The sequence below is a fragment of the Spermophilus citellus genome, assembly GCF_964194105.1.
Source record: "Spermophilus citellus genome assembly, chromosome: 2".
NCBI lineage: Eukaryota > Metazoa > Chordata > Mammalia > Rodentia > Sciuridae > Spermophilus > Spermophilus citellus.
The window spans coordinates 23660429-23685468 of NC_138183.1; the positions used below are offsets into that span (position 1 = coordinate 23660429).

The following is a 25040-nucleotide window of genomic DNA, read 5'->3' on the forward strand; positions in this document are numbered from 1 at the left end:
ATTCTAGAAGTTTAGAGGTATTTTGTGGAAATCAAAAGTTTAGAGTATTTGTTAGGTTCTATCTCCATGGAGTCTGAGGTCTTCAAAGATCCTTTGTTTCTACATTTCTCAAAAGAAAAAGCCACCACCCACTCATATTTAAAAGCCACACCAAACAGAACAAAAACACCCACCAGATGACATGCCTGGCCCAGGCCTCCTTCAGTGACCTTCTTTCTTCACACTGCGCTAGGATTAGGTCGAAAACATCTAAAGCAACTCACAGTTCTACAGAAAGTAAGGAGCTCAGTCTTGGCAGTTGCAATTTCCTTTTCTCTCAGTGAAAGGGAACATCCTGAATGTCAGCCCAAGAGCACACAGAGGCTGTGACCCACACTAGGAGCTGATCATTTTTATTCTTTCTTTTCTTCCTTTGAAGGCCCCAGGATGGAATGATGGGAATCTTGCGTCCCAAACCTAGCTCAGGAATGAGAAATAACCCTTCCTGGTGGAACTAATCTGAGAAAATGTCAAATACAATTGCTTCAAGGTAAGACAGATTATTTGATGAACTGCTGACCCTATGAATGAATGCCACTGGAAGATAATAAAATGCAAGAGTCCAGTGAACTATCAGAAAACACAAGAACAGCCACGTTAGACAGTTGACACGGACTATGTCAGTTCCCCCACCATCTCCCTGAATCTTGGGATAGAACCAGGAAGCCAAGCTTAAGATGAAAAAGAGATAAAAGGTTCATTAAAACAGTAACAATGACAATTATAGTGAAAAGCATACTTTCCCACAAGATCTTTTTATTAAACACATTCTTACTAACATGGTGGGCTTGGCCGGATGAACATCACCTCCCCATAAGAAATAGGGAAGCAAACTGATGGTGATACTTGTAATTTTACTATCACCCAATACATTTAATAATGAAATTTGTCATTCCTTTGTTTTTGAAAAAGAGTGACTATTGAAAACTCATTCCTGAAGTCGAGTTTTATAAGAGTAATTTTAATTCCACGGAAGTACTTAGAAAAAAAAATTTAAAAAATAGGAATAGAAACAATTTGATGACACACATCCTGTTATTATTTCAGGTTCACAGTCATTGCAGAAAGCAACTCCTAAGTAATTCTCATCAAATGAATCTGAAATGTCAAACTCACTGGGAAGCACAGAGCAAGTCACTATGGTCAGTAAGAGATGCAGTCATATCCTGCCCTGATTCTAGCAGACACTGGGGACATCCTGCTCCCAAGCCTGGCTTTGATTAGCTCATTTCTTACCAGGGATCTTGCAAGAATTATGTCTTTTGATTCACTTCCTCTTGGGGAGGCTGGGGTTGTGGCTCAGTGGTAGAGCACTTGCCTAGCATGTGTGAGGCACTGGGTTCAATTCTCAGCACCACATAAAAAAAAAGTAAATAAAGATATTGATTCACTTCCTCTTTCTCAGCTCAAGACTATGCACTTTCTTTGTATGTAGCTGAGTCTAATTCCATGGAGAGCTCCCCACTAACTTGGAGCATGGAGTAGCCGTGGGGGAGCAAGCAAACAAGGACATGTGTATTGATCCCATCAAGCTGAAGCATCAGCAGAAGCCAACCCAGACACCTGGATCTATCAGAAGAGCTAGCACAATTAGCAAGAGAGCAGAACCTGCTTGCACACAGGAAATTAAGCTGACAGGGGATGTTCTGCCTTTTTCCAAGTTCTACTGCCCAAGAGCCATGACCCCAGGCTTGTCAGAGAAAAATCTGGGAGTCTCTGCCTTCTCAAGAGTGAGGCTGAAAATTTCTCTACTATATACCCTCACCTCTTACCAAATGCTGCTTTAATGGAGGCTTTTCCTACCAATTTCTTTCCTAATGGCGTGTATTTTTTAAAGGAACATACCTGCAAGGTTCAGATAAACCGAGAGGTTCAGGGAAAAGAAAAGAGAACAATCAAAGGCAATCATGACATTCTAAGGCCACGGGTTTAAATTAGTTCATTTTGACCCCGCTACACCTAACACGTTCATGTAAAGTTAACAGAGTGAACATTTATCCCTGCTTGTCCTCAAATTGACAAGTCAATTTCTTGCGTGTATACCCTGTTCTTTCAGTGATTTCAGGGAATAAGCCTTTTCCAGTGAACTACCAGAAAACACAAGAACAGCCAAGTTAGACAATTGACATGGATTATGTCAGTTCCCTCACTACCTCCCTGAATCTTGGGATAGAACCAGCAATTTAGCCTACTTATAAATGGGGCATTGGAATTCCATTGTGAAATAATAAGGAACCATTCAAAGTCACTATGTTAGTGCTGTTTTGTGGCTTCTGAGAGCCAAACTCATATGCCCAGGCCATTGAAAGCAGAGAATTCCAGAGCTATGTTGGCTAAAAAAAAAAAAAAAAAAAGATGTTCAGAAAGGACCCAGAAAATGCAGGAATTGGGCCTGTGACCGGGAGAAGGCAGAGGGAGATTTAGCTCAGTTCAGTCCCTGAAGGCTGGAGAGGGGAGTGGCTACTCATAGGGTACGCTCAGCTGAGATACAGGAGAGGCTAGAAAAAGATACGGAGTCTAGAGCAAGTGGGCTTGGGTTCATGCCAGGCTTTACCACTTCCTGGCTGAGTAGCTTTGAACAATTTATTCAGCCTCTCTGGGAGCTAGTATTAATTCTTTGAAAGAGCATAACAGTATAGGCTTTTATGCTTCATTCTAAAATTCATAAAGCTCTGAAAAACAAGTTTTTTTTTCCATAACTTATTTGGCAGCAAAACATGACATGAGACTCTTCTTAGTATTTATTTATCCACTTAATGCAACTCATTTTTCCTTAGTTTTACAGCAGACATTTCATTCTATGGCAGGGTTCTTCCCTAGAACTTTCCAGTTATATTAAACCATGGCATCAGTACTGCATTATAAATAATAGCATAGACCGTCATGACCCTTCTAAAATCAGAGAAAGTCTGCATCCAGAAATATATCAAGGGTTCAGAGAGTTTGTGTGAGATTTTTAGAGGACTGTTGGGAGAAATGAGAAAAATATGAGTGAAATAACTAGTAGGGGACACAGCTTTAAGGTCTTGTTGAGTCATGGCTGTTGTGATTAGACTTGTGTCACCAGAGAATGTTCAGGAAATGCAGCAGTGGACAACAGCCATCTGTTGGACATTCCATATTAAGCTTTAGCTAGCTTCACTTGGCCAGCTGGGCCCCTGCAAGCTGCCCAGTAAGTGCCTGCCTGGCAGGAGAGGGAGGCACTGCATACTGCTGATAGCCCCCTCCCACTAGGCCTGTGGTGGAACCCTCCTCCAGTTGCTGATGAAGGGTTTTCTACGTGGAACAATGGAACTTGGCCTTGTCCGACTCTGAGATAGCATGAAACGAGCCATCAAGCTCCACCTCATGAATATTGTATTGATACTCACATACATTATATATCTTTTTTCTTTCTTTCTAGGACTTGCCTTTGTGATATTTAAAGATAATGAGGAAGGAGGGGGAAAGACCCAGTTAATAATCTTTAGAGTGATATAATGATCACTCATGCAGAATTTTCATCCAAACTGACCTGAAAAGTCAATCAATACTCCCTGTAAATTTCATTTTTATAAGATGTATAGCGATCACATCTTTCCACTCTTAGAAGACCAGAGCAGACATGCCACTAACGGGACCCATATCCACACCTCCTCTTACCGTTCACCATAATGTACCATCCCACTGGGCAAAATCATCTGACTTGGCAGATCAATTCAACATCCAGTATGGAAACAGAAACTGTTTCAAATAAACAAAACCAATCGTCACCTGGGTTTCTCTGGCATGCTTAGAACTTGGAAGTGAAACCAGGATATCTAATAATAGACACAGGCACTAATGTGAGAACTGTCTGTTGGCACCCCCAATATCAAAAGACATTTGAAACGTGTCTAACATGATGTTAACTGTATGTAACATTAATAAAAATGTTTGGATACCCCCTCTTCCTCTAATTCTCTCTCAAGAGTGTTTTACAGCAGTATGTGGATCTCCCTTTTAAATAGGGCTCCTGCAGATGCCAAGTTGCTTCCTTTATTCTCCACTTCTAAGCTCCGTCAGCAGGGGGCGTACACATGCAAACTCTCAGCAAACAGTCTGTCAAGATGGCGGCATGGCATGCCTTTAGAAGTACTGGAACATGGAAGAGCATGATCCAACCCTGCATAATGCTCTCATTAAAGCAGGGGCACTTTTAGTCCGCCCATTCATGGATGAAGACAGGGCAACTTGGAGATGTGCAGAGACAATTAGCCCTTGGAAAGCTCTCATTGGCTTTCCACTGACCACAGAATAAAGTTTCAAGTCTAAAACCTTTGATGTGATTGATATAGCTCTTTGTTACCTGGCTCCAAATTAATCTGTGTTTTGTTCGAAGCTCTTCCTTTAACCTACCTTGGCCTGATTTAAATACTTCAAGTGTGCCAAGTTCTTGATTCCTTTTGAACCTCTCTAGGAGCAATCTATCCCACTCCCTTCAGCCCAACCTCTTTGCCTCCAATTCTCAGCTTAGATGGTTATTTCCCCAAGGAAAGAAGACTTTCCCTTTCCTCCAAATGAGGATATACTGTTTGTTCTGTGTTCCCACCAGTCCTCATTATTCTCTGACATAAAGCCGCTGTGCTGCTGTCATTTCCTTTACTGAACCAAAACTTCCCGAAGAGCAGGGACTGCCCACCTTGTTTACCTTTTATGAACAAATGTCACTCCAATTCTATTTCAATGGCTCTCCTTCCTTTAAAAGTCAGATGAGAGCCAACAACATGGACTTTCCAGATAGTGAGTCTTTGAAAATGGCTATATCAAAATAGAACTCCTATCATTCTCCATCCTTTAAAAGCTAAGAATCAAAACAAAACAAACTAAAAGCAAAACCAAATCTCTTTGACACTAAGGGAATAGGGTTTGTGTCTAGATAATTTATCAGTGGGAAGGGTGAGTACATCTCTTCTTCCATATGGCATCTTGATATCAGAAATTTTATCTGCCTTAACATTTTAAGATTCCAGCATATTTCTACCAGAAGTTAGAAATTATATTTTTCGTCACCTAATACTGAATCATCAATCTGAGTCACAACAACAAACCAGCTGAGTCACTTCTTCTGGCAGGAAATGTAAAGCATGCTGTAGGGACTTAGCAATACCTCTCACAAAACCAAAGTTAGAGCCAGCGGTCCTGGCCCTGGCCATGGATTGTTCAGTTTGACTTCTCAGACTCATGTGTCAGCTTCCTCCTTCATCTCAAACTTGGAGGTTGGTTGGCAAGCAAAACTACAAAGGTTTCCAGGCATGGACAGAAAAAAAATTGCGTTTGCATTCAGTTTCTTTTTATCCATGTTGTAATTCTGGGAAGACTGGTATCTTCTTTAAATATTCTCGAAATAAGCATGGAGGAATAAGGGGCACACATGTCATAATGGTGATTGTGTTCAATGTGACAACCAGTCCTGGACAGAGTGCAGACTTACACAGATGAATTACTATCTTCCTAAAGGGACCAAAATCTATCCTGTGGGGATGAGACTTGGGAAAGGAGATCAGCATTAGCACAGAGGGAAGCTGTGGGGAAAGTGGTCCTGGGTTGCTGGGTGCCAGGTGCCAACATTAAGCCCTGACTTGTCTTAAGGCCAACTCAATCCTGGTGGGAAAGCTTGATGACAAGAAATGTCTTTATATCAGGCAACTGTTTACATGCTAGAAGTAATTTGGGAGGCAATCTAGTGAGTGTTCAATTAAGAGATGGAGCAGAAAAAAACCAAAATACCCACCCCTCTATGGTCTGAATGTTTGTGCTCCCCTCTCCAGTTCATAGGCTGAAGCCTAATTACCAACAGGTGGGGCCTTCGGAGATGATGAGACCCTGAAGGTTGAGCCTTTATGCATATATGAGATCTCTTATAAAAGAGGCCATCCAGAGCTGACTGCTTCTTCCCTTTCAGAATGCAAGGACACCAAGAGAAGATGCCATCTATGAACCAGGAAATACCAGACATCAAATCTGCTGGTACCTTATATTGGACTTCCCAGCCTCTAGAACGGTGAGAAATGAATTTCTGTTATTTATAAGCTACTCAGTCCATGGTACTCTGTTATAGCAATCTGAATAGACTAATAGAGTGCTGGTCATATGTGCGTTAGAGTAGGTTCTCCAGTAAAATAGTGCAAAAGAGGGCAGAGCCAGCTCGAACTGGTATGTGTAGGAGAACCATGGTACCTGCTTTTCAGGTGAGCAGAAGGAGTAGAGGTGCCCAAAGAACTTTTCTCCATCAGTGAGACTTCAAGTTCCCTTAATATCACTTACTCATGTAGTTGACTCTCCAGCTTGGGCTGAAACCAAGCTGGTACAAAGGACGTTTTTCCAGGACAGGATGCGCAACAGATATCTCTGTACCAAGCCAGGTCACAATTAAAAATTTTTAAGTAAACCTGACAACTAAGAATCTTTGCAGAAAGGTGACTTGTCACTCTTAAGCCTGGACAAAAACTCCTCTCTCAAAATTCTCCTTGCTTCAAGCACTCAGCTGGCTCTGTGGCCATGACCTGAAGGAGGTCCCCGTGCTCCTCCTCTTCCCTTCTCCGACAATTCAGCCCAACAGTCATTAGGTGTTGCCTGCAGTGGGGGTGGAGAAGCTACAGTGGCCTAGAGGGATGTGCTCAATGCAGGTGGGCAGAGCACAACAGTGACTCCCTAGGGAGTGTTGGAGCCCAAGTGGGCTAAGGAGGTAGTGGTGAAGGGGTGGGCAGGGGCCATCCAGAAAGTGACGTTGGTACCAAAGTTTGAAGAGGAAAACGGGAGACTGGCTATATGGCGGGGATGGGGGATTAACCAAGTAATGAACATATTGAGGCTAACTGGAATGATCAAAGCATTTTGTTATCAAGAAGGAGGCTATAAATATGAAAAGGAAGAAAACATGAATGAATCTTGTACTAGAATAGAATTAAAATACCTCAGAGTTAACTTGGGGTTCGATAGATAGATCGATCGATTGATCTTTAAATCTGTCCACTGAGGGTACCTGGGAGCAGCGACAATTCGCTGAGCACACCTGATACCCAGACCTTGGTTTCTAAATACCATTCTCTGCTAAAAGAAGCAAGTGCTCTTTGAAGATATGAGTGATTTCAGGGTTGGAAAAGCATAAGATGAAACTAGAACATCCTTAAAAGGTGATGCTCAAAGAATGAGGACATCTCAAAAGGACACTGAAGTTAGCCTGAAAGGACTCCCGCGAGAGCTTTCTGAACAAACTGAGGATAAAAACAAGAAAAGAAATAGACGAGCCGAGCGTGCTGGCCCACACCTGTAATCTCAGCCACTCAGGAGGCTGAGGCAGGAGGATTGCAAGTTCAAGGCCAGCCTCAGCAACTTAGCAAGGGCCTAATCAACTTAGTGAGACCCTGTCTCTAAGTAAAAAATAAAAAGGGCTGGGGATGTGGCTCAGTGGTTAGAGTGCCCCTGGATTCAATCCCTAGTACCAAAACAAAACAAGAAATAGATGATAAATTATTGAATTATTGAATGTAATACTTTTCCATAAGACCATACTGACATATAAGTAATAGATTGAACATCTGAGAGGAGTGGGGAAAAGAATCAAAGTATCTCCCACAAAGGAAATGGAAAAAGGTAGCTTTACAGTGTGGAAGCCTCGCAGCTTCTTCCTCACTGAAGAGATCAAAAATAATATAAAATGAGGGCTGGAGAGACAGCTCAGTTGGTAGAGTGCTTTTTTCACATGCACAAGGCCCTGGGTTCGATCTCCAGCACCACCAAAATAATAATCATAATATTAAATGATCAGAGCTAAAAGCTGCCCCCGACATGGGACACACTAATACCAGCTACTACCTATTTGGAGACAGTGAGGATGCAGCACCAAATATATGATGTTCCTACCAAAGATGCACACAACCTGAATGTCATCATGGGAAAGGCCCAAACTGAGGGGCATTTTACAAAACTGGGGTTTATAGAGCATCGTGTTTGGCAATCTACTCTTAGAAACATGTTTGTACTTGGGGATTTTTCTTAAGGTTTGAAGTGGTTTCGAAATTTAAAAATCAATACTGAAGCGTGACTTTGCGTCATAACAGATGTAATGGAAGCCAAGCGTCAAGATGACTTAAGATCTGGGTGGACAATCTTACTTTAAAATAATGCTTCTAAAATTATCTCTGGCAAAGGACCCATCCCTCCCACTTCCAGTCCGTTGTGGATCAATATTTTTGTAAATAAGAAACCCCACATTTGGATTTCAGGACGACAGAAAATTGCTGCAGGAGTTTTCAAATGCTGTATCTATCAATGTCTGCACTGATCTCAGCATGGACTGGTGACATAGGAACAGCTCTTCTCTAAGAAAAACTGCATGGGTCCCCAATTCCCATCAAATTCACATGCACTGTTACCCATAACAGGAGCAACAACAATTACCCTAACTAACATCAACCAACTACACCAGTTATTCGAGAAAGGGACTGCGGAGGGTGGGGGTGGGGAAAACAACAGGAGGAGACTGAAGGTCAGCCTTTGCTTACCCTAACTCAATCCCTCTAAATAGGATGAGACCACTCCAGGTTCCAAAGTACAGGCATGCATCCCGTAGGGTCAGGGAACACATTCTGAGAAATGCACTGTTAAGTCACCTCATCCCTGTGTGAACATCATAGAGGGTACTGACCCCAAGAAACGGCTACAATGTCAGGTGATAGATACTTGTGGAACCACCATGGCACATACCAGTCTGCTACTGACCGTCATCAAGCTGTTCACACCTATAACTGGTTTGTGGTGACGTAAGAGAAGTCAAATCTGATCGCCCAGAAGATGGAGAGAGACGTCCTCCATGGGTCAGTCTGCAACACTGACTCGCAACTAGGACTGCTAGGAAGGGACCCAACACCCCTGAGAGTTAGCAGAGCACGTCCCCCCAAATCGAATAGGTTTGATTTCATTCGAGTCATTGAAGGTCAAGCTACTGACTTCACGCAGTCCACAGGTGGGCCCACCCTGACAGGTTCTGTGCCATATATGACCCGATCCCTGCCAAGAGGCCGCCCCTCCGATAACAGAAAACGATTTTGTGTAATAAGCCAAGGACAAGATGGAACCACAGGCGAGGAGCTACCACCTCTGCTGGGAAGTGGGAGACACCATCGGGGCTCCATGTTCCTCCAGAGGGCACTCTGACCCTCCTGGCGCCGAGAGCCTCATGCCAGTGCCCGCTGCCACACGCGCAGCGGAGGCTCCACACAGAAAATCCCATGTTGAATCAGATTCCCGCATGTCCAAGTGCAGGAGGCAGCCTCCACTTACCTGGGGCGGTTTTGTAGCCGGATGTATTTCGGGAGGGCAGCGATGGGGCGTTCCTGGTCCTGGGGCTCGGTGCACTCTGCAAGACTTGTCTCTGCCGCTTCAGCTCCTCTTCCCTCTCCTGGGCTGCTCGGATCTCTTCTTCGATCATGGATAATGTCCGCTGCTTCCTTGACCTCAACTTGAAGGGCCCAACCATCACGTCGGATTCTTGAGTGGCCAGGAGGGAGGCTGTGCTTCTCAGCTCAGCAGCCTCCGAGTACTTGCTGAAATAGCCCCCCTCGGGCCTGGTCTCCTCCATGTTGACTGGGCCACTGGGCTGCACGGTTGGTGGTAGCTGGGAGGGCCCCCTTTCCCTGAGAGCCCTGTCCTCTGCAGGCAGAATCTTTGGTAATACATCCCTTTTCTCTTGAACAGGAGAGGACACTTGAGGTGGCTCAAACATGCTCTGGGGCTTCTCGGGGCCAGCAGCTCCGGCTTCAGCTCCCTCGAGGGTTGTGTCAGGTCTCCCCTGCTCGGCTCCGGGCTTGCTGGCCTGGGGCGCGGCCTTATCCACCCGCTCGGCTATGGCTTGTTGAATGGCATTCTGCACCAGGAGACCAGCCTGATATTCCAAGGACTCATCCACCGACGGGGAGTCCCCCCGTGTGGAGGACGGGGAATAGAAACCATGATCGCTAAATGACTTGGAGACGCCCTCTCGGCCCTCGGAGGGATGGTCTGTCTGTGGAGTCTGAGGCAGAGAGAAGTCAGCCAGGGAGTTTTCCTGGAGAGCGTTGGTTGTCTCGTTGGACGCCCCGCTGTCACTGATGTTGTCCATGCTGAAGTCGTTGGACAAGGTCTCCAGGACCGTGGTATCCTGGGATCTCACCGACAGCTCATCCAAACCTGAGTCAAGCTCCTCTTGGGTCAAAGAGACATTGACCGATCTCGAGAACTGATCCAAAATGCCGTGCTCATCATCCTTGACCACGGTGAGGACAGCCCGGGCGCTGGTAAACTCACTGTCCTCGGCCCACAGTTTAGATAAGGGCCCGCGTTTGGAGGGCTCGCTGTAGGGCCCTTCCTTTCCCTGAGGGGCGGTGCTGCCAGGGCCTCCTCCCGCCGACTGGCTCTCCAGCGTACCGGGGGCTTTCTGCCCCTGGGCCGCAGACACACCACTGTCCTCTGGAGCTACCCCAATAGAAGCCGGTCTCAGGATGGTCGGGGGTTTGTCAGAGTGGAGGGACCCCAGAGGCCTGTAGAAAGGCTTGATGGAGAACAGCCGGGGTGTACTCTGGCCCTTGGCCCCTGTCTGCCTGGAATTCTCCATCAGCTGGAACTGTTTGCGAGCGGCAGAGAAGTCAATCTGTTCTGTGACAATGTCCTCCTTTTCAGTCCCGCCTGGACGTTCTTGAGCGGAAGCAGGGGCTGTGCAGAGCTCTGGAGGGGGCTGCTGCTGCTGCTGCTGCTGCTGCTGCTGCTGCTGCTGTTGCAACAGCTGCTGCAGCTGCTGCTGCTCCTGCTGGGCCCTCCTCTCCTTGCGCTCCTTGTACTTTTTGTGCGACTCCAGGTGCTCCTCGTCCAGCTGTTCCTCGATGGTCTTCTCCTGCGGGGGATTCCACCACTTGGCAGCAATGCCGGGATTCTTCTTCACCGCCTGACTCCGGATGAGCTCTCTCCTCTCCTTCTCCAGCTCCAGCATCTCCTCCGAGGGCCTCACCTTCCTCACACAGAACTGCTCCTTCTCACGCTCGTCCTCCTCGAAGAGCTTGGAGGGCTTCTTGTCTTCGTGGAAGGCGCGCAGCTCAAACTTGGCCTCCTTCTTCAGGGTGGTGAGTGTGAACTCCCCGTCTCGGGAAGAACAGCGGGAGCCGGTGGAGGAGCTGGGGCTCGCAGGGGCCTGCAGGCTGTCCCCTAGCGTGTCCCGGGGCTGGTCGGGGGGATGGCCGTTCACTCTTTCCGTCTCGGCCATGGTGTCAGAGGGGCTTCTGCTGAGCTCGATGTGCGGGGGTGCCTGCCTGCCCGCGGCTCCTTCGGCAGGTTCCGGCTGGGTGGCTAGGTGGGCTGGTGGGCTCAGGCTGCCCACCAGGGTGGCCGCACCAGGCTCTGGGGAGGATGTCCCGTTGTAAGTTCCATCCACCGAAGAATCACAGCAGTTGGCCTCTAGCACCTCATCTAGATATCGGATCTCTCTGGCCACATCATTATCCAGGGACTCATGGTGATCAGAGAGGAGGCCATTGTGAGGGGGTGAATAGAATGGGGAGGGGTGGTCTATGGAATGGGGGGTAGAGGTGATTCCAGGAACGCTTTTACATTCTGTAACAGACACCTCAATTTCCATGTTTTGGTGATCTGAGGGAAGAGATCTGGGAGCAGGCTCCAGGAGATTGGCACGACAGCTGTCTCTCTCGGTTTTCAGCTGGATATCATCCTCAGAAAGCTGCGGGGGCTTCTAGAATAAAGAGAAAACAAAAGTCAAGGTTAAATATTGCTTCTCTTAGGTATGTGACTGCTGAGTCGTGCATTCAGGAAGGAAAACTGAAACAACAACGGCAAGTGTTCTTAAGTAGAGATCTCCCTCCTAGTAATATCTCAAATATTAATTTTGTGGTGGGAACAGGTACCTAACCCTCTCGAATTTACAGATTCCATCTTGTTTATTTGATGCTCAATGGATGTTGGCTCCATTTTTAAATTTGATCTCCTAACTTGGAAAAGGCTACATAATTGATGCACCACAGTCTTCTAAAATAGTTCATAGCCTTTGTCATGGGGCTATGTACATGTCCCCGGTTATAAAAAGAAGGTCTTTTTTGCATGAACAAGTCTTAAAAACACCATTCTCTGCCAGAGACAAGGAACTTTTTGGAACATCATTCCATAATAAAATACTAAAAAACAGTAGATCCCTTCAGTGGCCCTTCTCAGCTAGAGTGCCCCACTGCCATGGCTGTAACTGACCGTGGGCATTAAACACCACAACCAGAGCCACTGTCTACATAGTTCTGTTCTCAGGGGCTGCATCAAAACAATACTCCTTAGTGGACTGTTGTTTGGAGAGCCAGTCACGACCCCTGGCACCTCCCCTCTGGTTTCTAAAATGCTTTGTATTTGATATCTCCAATTTGTGGTTGGGTAAGAAAATCATGTCTTCTTGATGCGGTTTAGTTGTAAATGGATCGTTCATCTTATTTATTTATATGTGATGCTGAGGATGGAACCCAGGGCCTCATGCTTGCCAGGCAAGTGCTCTACCACTGAGCCACAACTTTAGCCCCTCTTGATGCATTTTTAAACATGTCATAGCTCTCCATCAGTTATTGAGCTCATTCATGGAATTGGTTATTTGACACTATTTTAGTAAGAGTACTTTTTAAATTCGTGATTTCTTTTTTTTTTTTTCCCACATCAAAGGACTCGGGTTTATCTGAGAGAATTCTAGCAATAAATTATGAACTTGAATTGAGCCCCCCTCAAGGATTTCCTTAAACCTTAGTCAGCTTTGTTTCCTAGGGTGTACTGGTACTACTGACGTGGTACAATGCAAAACTCTCAAATGGTACAATTTTTCATTTAAGTTTTCAACAATTTTAAAGGCTTAGATTGTAATATTAAAACACCGCCTTATGATGATTCTCAGGGAATGATTACAAAATTCTTCCAGGAAAAGTGGTAATTAAAATTTCATTTCATGAGGTCTAAGAGCTTGAGCATTCATTCTATGTCCAGGATTGCAAAACTCTAATAACTATGCAGAAACTAGGGACCTTGTTCACTTACCACATTCTCCTTCAAACTTGAATCAATCAAGTAGCATGTATTTTTTTGCTAGTAACAGGCAACAATAAAAGCTATTCCTTCTTTGTCAATACCTTTTGATTATTTTTAATTTTTTTTCGTAGTTGTAGATGGACAGAATGCCTTTATTTTGTTTATTTTTATGTGGTACTAAGGATCAAACCCAGTGCCTCACACATGCTAGTCAAGTGCTCTACCACTGAGCTACATAGCCCCAGCCCACCTTTTTGATCTTTGATGTTCTTCCAGAATTAGTTTGGCCTTTTTAAGATTTTCCAAAAAGTTCCCTGTCTTGTACTTAATGACTATAATCACTAAGGTCTTTATTTATTTTTTTAAAGGTACACACACACACACGTGTATGTTGTTGATGGTTCTTTATTTTATTTGCTTATATACGGTACTGAGAATCAAACCCAGTGCCTCACACATGCTAGGCAAGCGTTCCGCCACTCAGCTATAACCTCAGCCAAGGTCTTTATTTTCGATCATTATAACTAACGGTTCTTTTATTTTAGAAAGAACTAAAGATGTCTAAGAAAGTTTTATTGCCCCTTTAAAACCACTGAGCTAGCTGTTCACAGTGGTGCATGCCTATAATCAATCCTGGACCAAAGAGGCTGAGGTGGGAGGATCACAAATTTGAGGCCAGCCTTTACAATTTATGGAGACTGTCTCCAAATAAAAAATAAAAAGGGCTGGGAATGTATCTCATTGATAGAGCACCCTTGAATGCAATCCCTTGTACTGAAAAAAAAAATTTTTAGTAAAATTAAACCTCGCACATGTGAGCCACTGGGTTTGATCCTTAGCACCACATAAAAAATAAATAAATAAAGATATAAAAAAATAAAATAAAACCACTGAGCTAAACTATGTTTTGGTAAGAAAATTATCAGTAACTTCTCATAAGTCATTAAGAATTACAAAAAATCTGGATGCCTGAAACACACTGGCTGACATTCAATTTCAAGTCAATCTAGGCCAACATGAACCGGTTCCGTGTACAGTTATTACTGGAACAAACAGGCCAACCAGGAGCCACACAGGTCACATTGCCCTTAACTCCAGCTTCATCTGGCCACGAATTCATGGGAAAGCAGTTTTCCCTCTACCCTTTCAGCTTTGGCAGGTGGGGTTAGGAAACAGCAGGAAGCTACTGGGAATGACATGTGGTTGAAAAATCACTGCTCTACTGAAACACAAAACACTTCAGAATAGTTGAGGAAGGGAAGGAGGAAAATGTGGAGGGACAAAAGGCAAAAAATTCTCTAGTTCATTTATTCATGAGTCCATTCATTCAACATGCAGGAAGGAGGCTTCTTCTTCAGGGCCACAAAGGAATTAATAGCAACAATAAGCTTCAGAAGAGAGATCCTTAAGAAAAATTGGACTTCCCAAGCTTCCCAGGAAGCAAGACCCTATTCGAGAGTTGACTTAGAGTCAGACAAAGTGAAGAACTTTCCTCTCTGTGTTTCCTTGCTGATTGGAGGTGGCAGTGCCGGGGCCCATTTTCACAGGAAGTCCTGAGCTCTCTTTTTGAGCTTCATGTCAGCCCTGTCCCTTTTCCCCCAAAGGCCCCACAGTTCAGGTGGTCCATAATGGATGAGCAGATACACGTCAGCCTTTTCTTTTTAGAATTCAAAGCTTATATGGACTTTTTCAACACATCCTTTTTGAACTAGAAACAACTGTTCCCGATATAAATTTTTTAAATCTTCGAAGAGTATTTGGTGGTATGTGTTTTTAGTGTCAAACATATTGCCTTTGGGGCTGGGATTGTGGCTCAGCAGTAGAGTGCTCACCTAGCACGTGCGAGGCCCCGGGTTCCATCCTTAGCACCACATAAAAATAAAATAAAGATACTGTGTCCAACTATAACTAAAAAATATTGCCTTTATTTGAGTCATAAATGATAACAAGTATATGAAATTCCCCAAGATGAAAGTGTATATGATTCTGATTTGATGCATGTTGAATTACCATAAATATACCACATAAAGATGTACAAATATTACATCTCAACAAAAAAAAATAGTAAGTTAGGTTCTGTGATCTGTCAACCCAAGATATTAAAAATACTGGTTGCTGGTTAAAAATGTAAGCCTAGGTGGTGCACATGCCTGTAATCTCAGTGGCTCAGGAAGCTGAGGCAGGAGGACTGCAAGTTCAAAGCCAGCCTCAGCAAAAGCAGGGCTTTTATTTCTATTTGATTTAGAGACCCTGTCTCTAAATAAAATATAAAATAGGGCTGGAGATGTGGCTCAGTGGTCAAGTGCCCCTGAGTGCAATCCCTGGTAACCCCCTCCCCCCAAAATCTAATTCTGTTGTCCCATTATAATTTGAGATGATTCTTTTCCAGTACTCTTTTTTCCTCCTCCTTCTAATCTAAACACTGGAAGGTATAAACAGGAAAGGGGTTTCCCCTTCTGTGAGTTACCTGGGGTCCAGGCCTGTACTTCCTATAAATTTAGAAAATTCTTCCTGATACTCAATTTCCAACTACTTCTGAGAGTCGCTGGCTCTAGGCCCTACTCAGTAAAGTACTTAATGAGACAAACAACTCTGCTGTACTGATTCACAGTCATGCATCAGAGGTCCTGAGTTCTGGTGAAGTTAGGCAACAATTCTAACAAGAGCGAATTCTTAAGTTCTACTCTCAGCAGGAAGAATTTACCTCCACGCATGATGACCCAATGTGATCAAAGCCACCAGAAACTACACCAGGTAAATGCAAATGAACTGGAAATCCCACATGTCTGGACTGGGCATCATTAAATGATGTCCTGTTTAAACCAATCAATGCTTATTGCTCCCTTTGAAGATAAGAAGGACCAGAATTTTCCCCATGCTTCAGATAAAGTCACCCTGACTCCAGAATCAGATAAAATATGCATTCATCAAATCGACTGGAAAGTCCTTTCTGATATAAACTGCCCCAATGCAAAGAAGAGGAAGATATCAAAGAACCACCAAATTGCGTTTTCTAAGGTCAAAGAAAAAACTAGGGTGCTGCTAAGAAAAATGAGGGTGGCAAGGGGGCTGTGGGAGATCCTCTGCCTGCCACAGCCACCCTCCAGGTGGAGCCCTAATACCATGGTACAGAGAACCTGCCCTCCTCCTGGTTTCCCAGAATAGCTCACCGCTGGTTAGGATGTCTAAAATTTACTTTAAAACACTTGGGTAGAGACATTATAAGGCAGCTATGTGTTTCTGAAATTAGTTTAAATTACATTCTGGGACAGACAACCATCCTAGGAATAGACAGACCCTCAAGGAGTCGTCAACTAGGATCAGAAATCCCAGGCTCCATAGGTGCTGCTTCCTCCAGGATTTCAGTTCCCTTTTAACTCTCCAGGACCCCTGAAGCTTTGCTAATTAGCATCATTAAAGTCAGAAATGGGTTTCCATTAGTGAAATTAGTGGCTTGTCAATTAGCATAATGAATGTCAGAAGTGGGCGGAAACTGATGCAGTTCAAATTTGTGGACTAGCCAAACACCCGACCCTTTTATTTAAAGAGGGTGAGCCCCTTTGTGGTTTCTACAGACTTATGGCTGGTGTTTGCGGTTCAGAGGACCCAAGTGGTTTAACACCCGCTACCCAGTAAATAACATCCTTTGCAAAACTGCCACATCTATCTTCCATCAAGGTGGGACCAGAGCCTCTTTAATCTCAGAAAGCCGAGACCAGGGAGGTTACAGAAAATTATTTTTATGCCTATTTTTAAGAGTTTTACTTAACAAATGTAAGTGTGAGTACCAGAACTTGATCTATGGCCTGCTTTTTAAATTATTATTACTATTATTATTATTATTATTATTATTTTGTGGTTATAGATTAAACACAATACCTTAATTTTACTTGTTTATTTTTATGTGGTGCTGAGGATCGAAACCAGTGCCTCACAAGTGCTAGGCAAGTGCTCTACCACTGAGCCACACTCCCCAGCCCTATGACCTGATTTAATATAACTTGATAACCTGTTGGCAGCTAAAGTCACTATTAATTTATTTAAAAGTCCCAAAAGGGGGCTGGGGATGTGGCTCAAGCGGTAGTGCGCTCGCCTGGCATGCGTGCGGCTCGGGTTCGATCCTCAGAACCACATACAAACAAAGATGTTGTGTCCGCCGATAACTGAAAAATAAATATTGAAATTCTCTCTCTCTCTCTCTCTCTCTCTCTCTTTAAAAAAAAAAAAAGTTATATGAAGCAAATTAGCTTGGGTGAATTGACAACACAGATGCCTAGAACTCCTTCATCTAAGTGATGCAGAAAATGTGGTAATTTAGTGTTTGGAGTTGAAGGATCAGAATCTGGGGTTATTTCTTTGTTCTACTATAAAAGTTCTTCGACAATTATGGAACTCTTCTGTATCTTTGAAAGCCTTTGTAAGCAGGGCTAATAAAAATCTCTCTTAAATCCTTTTTAAGCAGGGCTAATATCTCAAATCTTTTTCAGAGTTAAATTGGAAAATGTATCTAAAAATACTATGAAAATGATAAAGTGGTCAATGTGAATATTCATTATTATTAAATGATTTTACACAGGAGTAAATTACCCATATTAAATTCTTTCTGGGAGCAGAATGACTTTCTTTTGTGGAAAGAGCAATGGGTAATGGTGAAGTTTTAACTTTAAGAAGAAAAGCAGTCAACATGAGGAGATTAAAGGCAAAAAGACCCAGGAAAGACTAAAAGGCAAACCCCAAGGTATCTCTCTAATCTCCCTAATCTTTCCCCACCCCAGATCCTTAAGTGTTACTTTTACTTGCAGCTAAATTCAGTTAGGAAGATGTAAAGTGAATAATTTTGTAAAATGTCCTCAAAAGTCGAATACTGAAGATGCAATAGAATGGCCAGTCAAGAACCACCCAGACCTGGGGGTCCCTTCACATGGGAAGGGAGGTGGTGTCACACATAGTATGGAACAGAAGCTGCCACCCCCAGGACTCAGGTAGCCACATGCATGTCTGAGTGAATGAGGCAGTATAGCAAGCCTGTCCTGCGGACACTGAATGTCAGACCTCATGCAGTTGTCTGACGCTTATCCTCCCACAGTACACACATGTACACAGTCTCAGCTGACACACACACACACACACCAAAAAAAAAAACAGGACCCCTCTGTTAAATGGGAAAGGCAGGGATCTTACTGCAGTTTTAAGACTCAGAATAAGAAGTTTCAAGAAATAAAAAGACTTTTCCCTAAGATCATACCTGGCTACTAACTGGCATAGCAGATATTGAAAGGTCAATCCTTAACTCTATCTCAGTCTATCCAAAGGTATTCTCTATGACAGGAGGCTTCCCAAATGACGTGGGAAATGTTAAGAATTGATGGATTGAAAGAATATTTACATGGCTTTTTGGCTGACCTTTGCTCTCCTGTATTTCTGTAGGTGATATGAGACTCAGAACTTGGCTTTAAAGAGTCAATAACCCCTTTCTTGATTCAGACTGAGGCAGAGAGACTCCGTAGAGGCACAGCTTCAGCTTCCGCCTGTCAGGTCCTCCAGATAGAAACTTCCTGCACAGTCTCAGGCATTTCACCCTGTGGGCTAGCCTCGGATGCTCTGATTTCTCTGACAGCCTCCCAAAGGTGAAATACTAAGATCCCACGTCACAGTGGGAAAGGGCTGTGACTTCCCACCAACACCACAAAGTTAAGGGCACAAGTGAGATTCTAGAAGTCGGGGCCCCTGCTCTGCTGGGCGATGGACACCAATGTGCTGTCTTTCTCCTCAGGGAACCTGGGCCTGCAGCCAGGCACCTCTTTACCAGAAAGAATGTTCTTAGCAGGTCTGGCTGGGTCCAGACTTCAGAACAGTGTCTTTCCCTACCAGACCAGAAAGTCGAAGCCCCGATCCACTCTGAATACCTGCTTGGTTCACAGCTTCCCCTCTTCCCCACCAGGACCCCACCTCCGGGCTTCCTAGCCTAAATGCACAGCGCGTGACCCAAATCACTCAAACATCAGGTACCCGCTGCACAGCCAGGCTTTTCAGTTCTGAATAACCCAGATTACTTCCTTCTAAAGCCATGATATTTAAATTGGAAAAGCTTTCCCCAGGTAATAGGTGACCCGATCCTTTAATCCAGTTATTTTAAGTTCCATCAAAAATATACCCTCACTCTTGGCCTAGGAACAGAGGCATGGCTAGGAAATAAAAACTTCCTCATAGTTGGGAAGCACACCCATTTTCTCTTCTTACCTCCCCCCTCTTTCTTTTTCTCAAGTCCCCTGTTTAGCACACAGGGCACAATCACCATCCAGCAAAGAACTAGCTCGGCCGGCCCTGCATGGCTGCCGCAAGAGTGGTTCTTCTAGACTCTTAACTCTCTGAACCCAGATGTCTCCGTCACAAAGGCCAATGGGAGGAAGGAGTGAAACTGGATGGGGCGGATGCTCAGCAACCTGCACGACACCTCCCTCATGTCCTGTACCTGGGGCCATGCGTGTCCCCAAAGCTGAGTTGAGTGATTGCCCACTACCCAGCATGGAGCTCACCAGGCTTGGAGGGAACAAGTACCAATTCACATAAAAAGAACAAATAGCACAAGGTGAAGGAAGCACAGCAATAACTGGAAAGAAGATTCTGGGCCTATTCAATGGTGTCTGGCAGTGCAGGCTACACAGAATTCATGGAGAAAGCTGAACCCACCAAAGTCCCCCCAGGCTGGCTGTCCTGCAGCTCCTCTGGCCCTCCCTGCTGAAGATGGCTGGCTAGAGGAGTAGAACTCGGTGGCCTCTTCGGCCACCCCTGAAGCACAGAGAGCAGGAATGCTGGCTTCCTCTTTCCACGTCCTGCTTCCAGGGACATGCAGAGGAGAGGACTGGTGGCAATGAGTACGGGCCACATTCCAGTACTAGGCAGCCTTTCCTCTTCCACCCCCCAGCAGAGCTGCTTCCGGCCAATAAAACTGAGGGCCTGTGTAGACTGTGGGAAACCAGGCTCAACCCCTCCCCAAGAAGGCCAGAGACCCCTCCTGGCTGACGGAAGGCAGGCGGCCAGGCTTCAGACCCCAAGCCTTCCTGGGCAGTTGCAGGCTAAATTTAGACCAGGCTGGCTGAGGTCAACGCCCTGACCCCCAACTAAAACTAACAATGTCTCCTGGGTCACGAAGCCATTACAGCTGAATGTGACTAGGGCAGTTCTAAAAAGAAACCTCAACTCTTTGGTGGCCAAAGTCCCACTCCCCCTCAGACAGGCTCAGCCTTTTTTCAGAGAGCTTCTGTGGGTTTGGCCAGAGCAGTGGTCTCAGTCCTGCTACTACTCCCCCTGGCTCATGCCTCAGGCCCAGCTCGACATGAACCCCCTTCTGGAAGCCCCTGCTTGGGGAACAGGGTTCACCTATGTTGACTCACATTCCCATGAAGAAAAGTGGTTCACATTTAAGGTAAGAATGCCCCCCACCCCCTGCTGAAAGGCGCCGGCGCAAATGTCAAGCTGTGCATCTGGACTGTGTCAAGGAGTTGATTAACACATTTACAGCTTGGACTTTCTGTGAAATAAACTGGAGACTGTGTGTGTGTGGAGGGGGTGAATGCTGGGGAGGGGAGGAAAGGAAGGAAGCTGTTGCTTTAGCTGTGGCCACTGGTGAAAGGGTTATTTCTTTCCCCGCTTGGAGACCCAGCCCTAAGGGAGTGGCTGAGAGGCACTGGGAGCTTTCTGGGTTCCCCTGAATGAAAAGAGAGGTAAGTTTATTGTTTCCCCCAATGAGACTTGCAGGAGTCCTTAGGGGTGGCTGCCGGATGCTCTAGTCACCAAAATCCCTTTGCACTGACACTACTTTGCAGCAAAGTCCCCCACCTCTGGAATAAACCAAGATCAAGGCCACAGAGCGAATTCTGGCCTCTGCAGCCTGAAACTTCTAGTGCAGGTGATTCCACTGAAAGCAAACACAAGCCTACCTCCAGATCTTTGTAACTTAGTCACTTCTCTCTTGGTTTTAAAATAGTTCAGGATCTTGGGTTCCTGCCTGGCCCAATCAGTAATGGCAGGGACAGAAGCTGAGTACCACTGTGGACCCACCAGAATCCACTACATTGAGGTAGAGCCCAGAGGAAGGAGAGAGGAGTGCTCAAGTGTTAACCCTCTGTGCCCAAGAGCAGAGATGACTGTGTGAGCACGAGCAGAGCCGAGGAGGTGCTCCTCCATCCCCACGGGACCTCAGAGGCTGAAGCCGCAAGTCCACCTGTAGACACCGTGAGTCCCACAACACAGAAGCAGAAGGCCAGATGGAGAGTAGCAGAGCATCTCTTGGACAAATACAAGAGGATGAATAGAAAACTAGTCACAGAGTCAGTCACTGGTCCCTTCATAAGGCAGATTCTGTTCTGGAAAAACGTACACAAATACTCTGTCATAGACACACTCTCAAATGGTCTTCAAAGCCTCTCCTGGCACAGATGACTTGTGTAGCTTGTCACTAAGATGCAGAGCTTCCTTTGCTTTACTACCGCGAGAGCCAGGAGTTTTACAAGATTGCAAAAATAATAAGAATAAGTAATAAAAGCAGCAGCAGCACGCCGAAAGGCCAATCCGAGCTCAGCTGCCCACATTCTAGAAGGGAAGGCCTCCACGGTCCAGCATCACACCACTCAAAACCCCTCCTCTGTAAAGACACAGGCCTCAAATAGGAGAAGAACACTCTCCTATTACATTAGAAAGAAAGGACAAAAGATAGGTCAGCAGACATGCTTACCCTGCCCAGGGCAAAAGCCCAAGAGTGTGTGTCTCCGGTCAGAACTGCCTCTTTTTCCAGAGGGATTCCAGGGCACACACTGGTTGGAGCTGGACAAATTCCTTTGGAGTCTCCTGACTGAAGACTGTGATGTCACCATCGGGCCCTCCCTCTGCTCCCTAAAAGGCCATTCATACCAAGAAGGACTTTAACCGCCCCCCAGGCCTGGCCCCTCCCTAGCTGGCCAGGCCTGGAGGGCAGCGGTCTGCCCTGCTGCAGGCAGCTCCAGCCTGCTTCTGTCAAGCTCAGGGGCTGAGCAGCAAAGCAAGAGCTTGGAGGTGTCCATATAAACCAGTTACCAATTCTTGAAAATTCAGAGATGGGCCTTGGGACAAGCAAGGAATTACTATCCCAGTGGTATTGGGGCTGGAAAAAATTTTTTTTGAAAGATCCTGGAGAAATCTCCAGTTAAACAGACTTTTTGGGACAGCTTTTATAATCTCCACTCAAAGAGAAAAATAGTTAATATCTGATTGCATTCTTCTTTTTAAAAAATGTCTCATTAAGTTGCCCAGGCTGGCTTCAAACTTAGCATCCCTGCATGCCAGAATCCTGGGACAGCTGGGGTCACGGGCATGGGCCACCACTGGCTTCTTTCTAAAAATACATATTTAATGTATTTGAAGCCAGACAGTATATACAATTTGGTAGTCTTTTTTGCTTTTCCTTCACATTATCTCACAAGCACTTTTTATCGATGTATTTTAACTGGCTACATGAAGGCCCACACTGAAGTGGGCGGGTGAGCTTCAAGTCAGAGGTGAGGGTTCCCATTTCAAGGAGCACTGGGGTAGATGGCTCTACCACTGCATAGCTAACCAATAATCTTCTGCCACCAGGAAAGCAGATCTGTGTTTGCCTTAAAGAGAGACATGAGTGTCACAAAGATGTCCCTCTCTTGCTTGTTCACCACAGTCTCGCTCAGTCTCGTAGGGTGGTGTTTATCAGTGTCCCCTACCTGCAGACACCCACTGGCTCCCATCTCTGTCCCCAGATTCTACCCACCTCATTCCCTGGAGCTCTAGGTTGATCTGGAAAATTGGAGGCATAGCTAAGGATCCAGCTGACTAGAAAGTCAGAATTTCAGACCAACTTGGTGCAATGAGACATTCATTGCCTTCAGTAAGACTTTGGAGGAGACAGAAAACAGATTTACAGTAAGCTGAATGTGGAAAGGACAACAAATGCTATGCATGGCCCTCTGGGGCTAGGGGATTTGAGGTCAGTTTGGGAGCAGTTTGTTCTGGTAAAGTGGCATAAACAGCCAAAGACAGCAGCAGGGTTCCCCTGCGGCCTGCGAGTTGGCCAGCAACACAGAGCTCCCAGGACGCTCTGGAACACAGGGAGCAAGGAAGGAAAAACCAGAGTAGATGGAACCCAGGCAGAATCTTTGAAAAGGAAGCTGAAACTCTGCAGACATTTAGAACATCTAATCGACATTTTTCATATGCTGAAATTTATTTAGAAACATCGAGGAGTTGCTCAATGACTAACCTAGTAGGACCAAGTCACTAGAGAGCTCTTTGGAAACTCAGACTTTATGTGGCTCTTTGGAATAACTGAATAATTGGAATGTTCTACGGTGTAGCCAAAGGCATTTCAAGATGTCTATCTACTTTTGACTTAGTCAAGGAGGGAAAATCACATGCTATGGGGATGGCACTACTCTGCTGAAAGATGAGGAACCAGGGCTGGGTGCACTTCCTCATTCTTAAGTGTACTCCTGGAGTTCCAGCTACTTTGGAGGCTGAGGCTGGAGGACTGCTTGAGTCCAGGAGTTTGGAGACCAGCCTGGGCAACATAGCAAGACCCTATCTAAAAAAAAAAAAAAAAAAAAATTAAAAAAGGAAGAAGGACAGAGGAGGAAGAATAAGAACTGGAGCTGTGAGACAAAATACATTTCGGTTTTGTAGGCTACTCAATTTGTGGAACTCTGTTAGGGCAGCCTGAAAAAAATAATACACACATGCATGCTCTCACACTCATATTTATGCATGCATATGCACACACACCCCTGCCCAGCTGCCAAAAAAAAGGGGGGGAGGTAGAGCTTAAAAAAAAATATTCTGCAGCAAAGTCACCATTTGGTACTCCAATAAAGTGGTTCATACTCAGAGGAAGAGGGAGACATGACATCGGCAAGGTTAAGTTTGGGTTGTAAAAGCACACAGAGCTAGCCCACCTCTGCTAACAACTGAGTCCCTGGGCAGACATGGGCAGAACAGAATCTGCAGCAACACCTGGCTGCTGCTTGTCCTTTTGCCACCTCCCAGGCACAGGCTCTGAGCTTGGGGAGGTTTTCTTAGTTCATGCAAATAAATTTTTAGTGCCAGTTTGATCCTCCTGATGCTGCAACCTGTTCTGGTTAGTCTCTGAGGGAGCCTTGCACTAAGGGGAAAGGAAGCCATTTGAAACTTGGTCCTGATTGGCTGGGAAGCAAGGCAAGGGCCCAGCAGCTGGGGTTTTGCAACAGCTGATAACCTTATGATTGTTGTTTAGCTGGTATCTATTGCACACCTACTCTGTGCCAGGTCAGTGCTATTTATTGTTGCACACCTTCTATTTAATCTTCCCAGTAAATGGGGATTCTCACCCCCTCTCCACAGCAGCAGACCCCAGGCCATGGTGGCCAACCCCTCCCCACAGGCACACAGCTGTGCAGGATCAGACTTCTGCCCCCAGGGAAGCCGTTGGGAAGAGCAGGAGGGAGCAGGCCCATGAAGTAGGCTAAATTAAAGCAGAAGAGGCAAAAGGAAAATTTAAAAGGCATATGTACTATAAGGCAGCAGAGCCCTTGGCCCACTGCTGTGGTGCATGGGAAGGCCTGGGGCTTGGTGTTCTGACCTGCAAAATGAGAGAATTAAACTAGGTTAACTCTCAAAATTCACTTCCCCTAGTCTCTGTAATTCTGTGGTTTCAGAATGAACCTTGGGCACATGATCGGTTCTGTTGGACAGAGTTGAGAAGCAACAGGTGTCAATGGAGCTGGGACAGAACAGTCCTGGATGCTTCTGCCAAGAGAGATTTCAATAGTTCCAGAAATAAGATCAACATTCTTTGACATGGCCCTTGCCAGAACTTTCTTTTTAGAGGAAGGATTGTCATTTACTGAATATAACCATCCCATTTCTAGCAGTTATCAGTCACTTGTACCTTAGAGTGACAGAATATT

The 25040-nt window shown here is 45.3% G+C and overlaps 1 protein-coding gene across 7 annotated transcripts in view; it reads right to left on the reverse strand.

The window, feature by feature from the left end:
• Positions 1 to 25040, reverse strand: part of PALM2AKAP2 (PALM2 and AKAP2 fusion) — a 470283-nt gene that overhangs the window by 18791 nt on the left and 426452 nt on the right. For 6 of the 7 annotated variants that reach the window (XM_081280060.1, XM_081280063.1, XM_081280062.1 and 3 more), the window contains one exon: positions 9343 to 11776. In XM_081280060.1, coding sequence (XP_081136186.1) covers positions 9343 to 11776 — 2434 coding nt within the window. Of the gene's footprint in view, positions 1 to 9342; positions 11777 to 21829; positions 21959 to 25040 lie in introns of those variants that run through there. The other variant, XM_081280065.1, reaches the window with a different exon arrangement.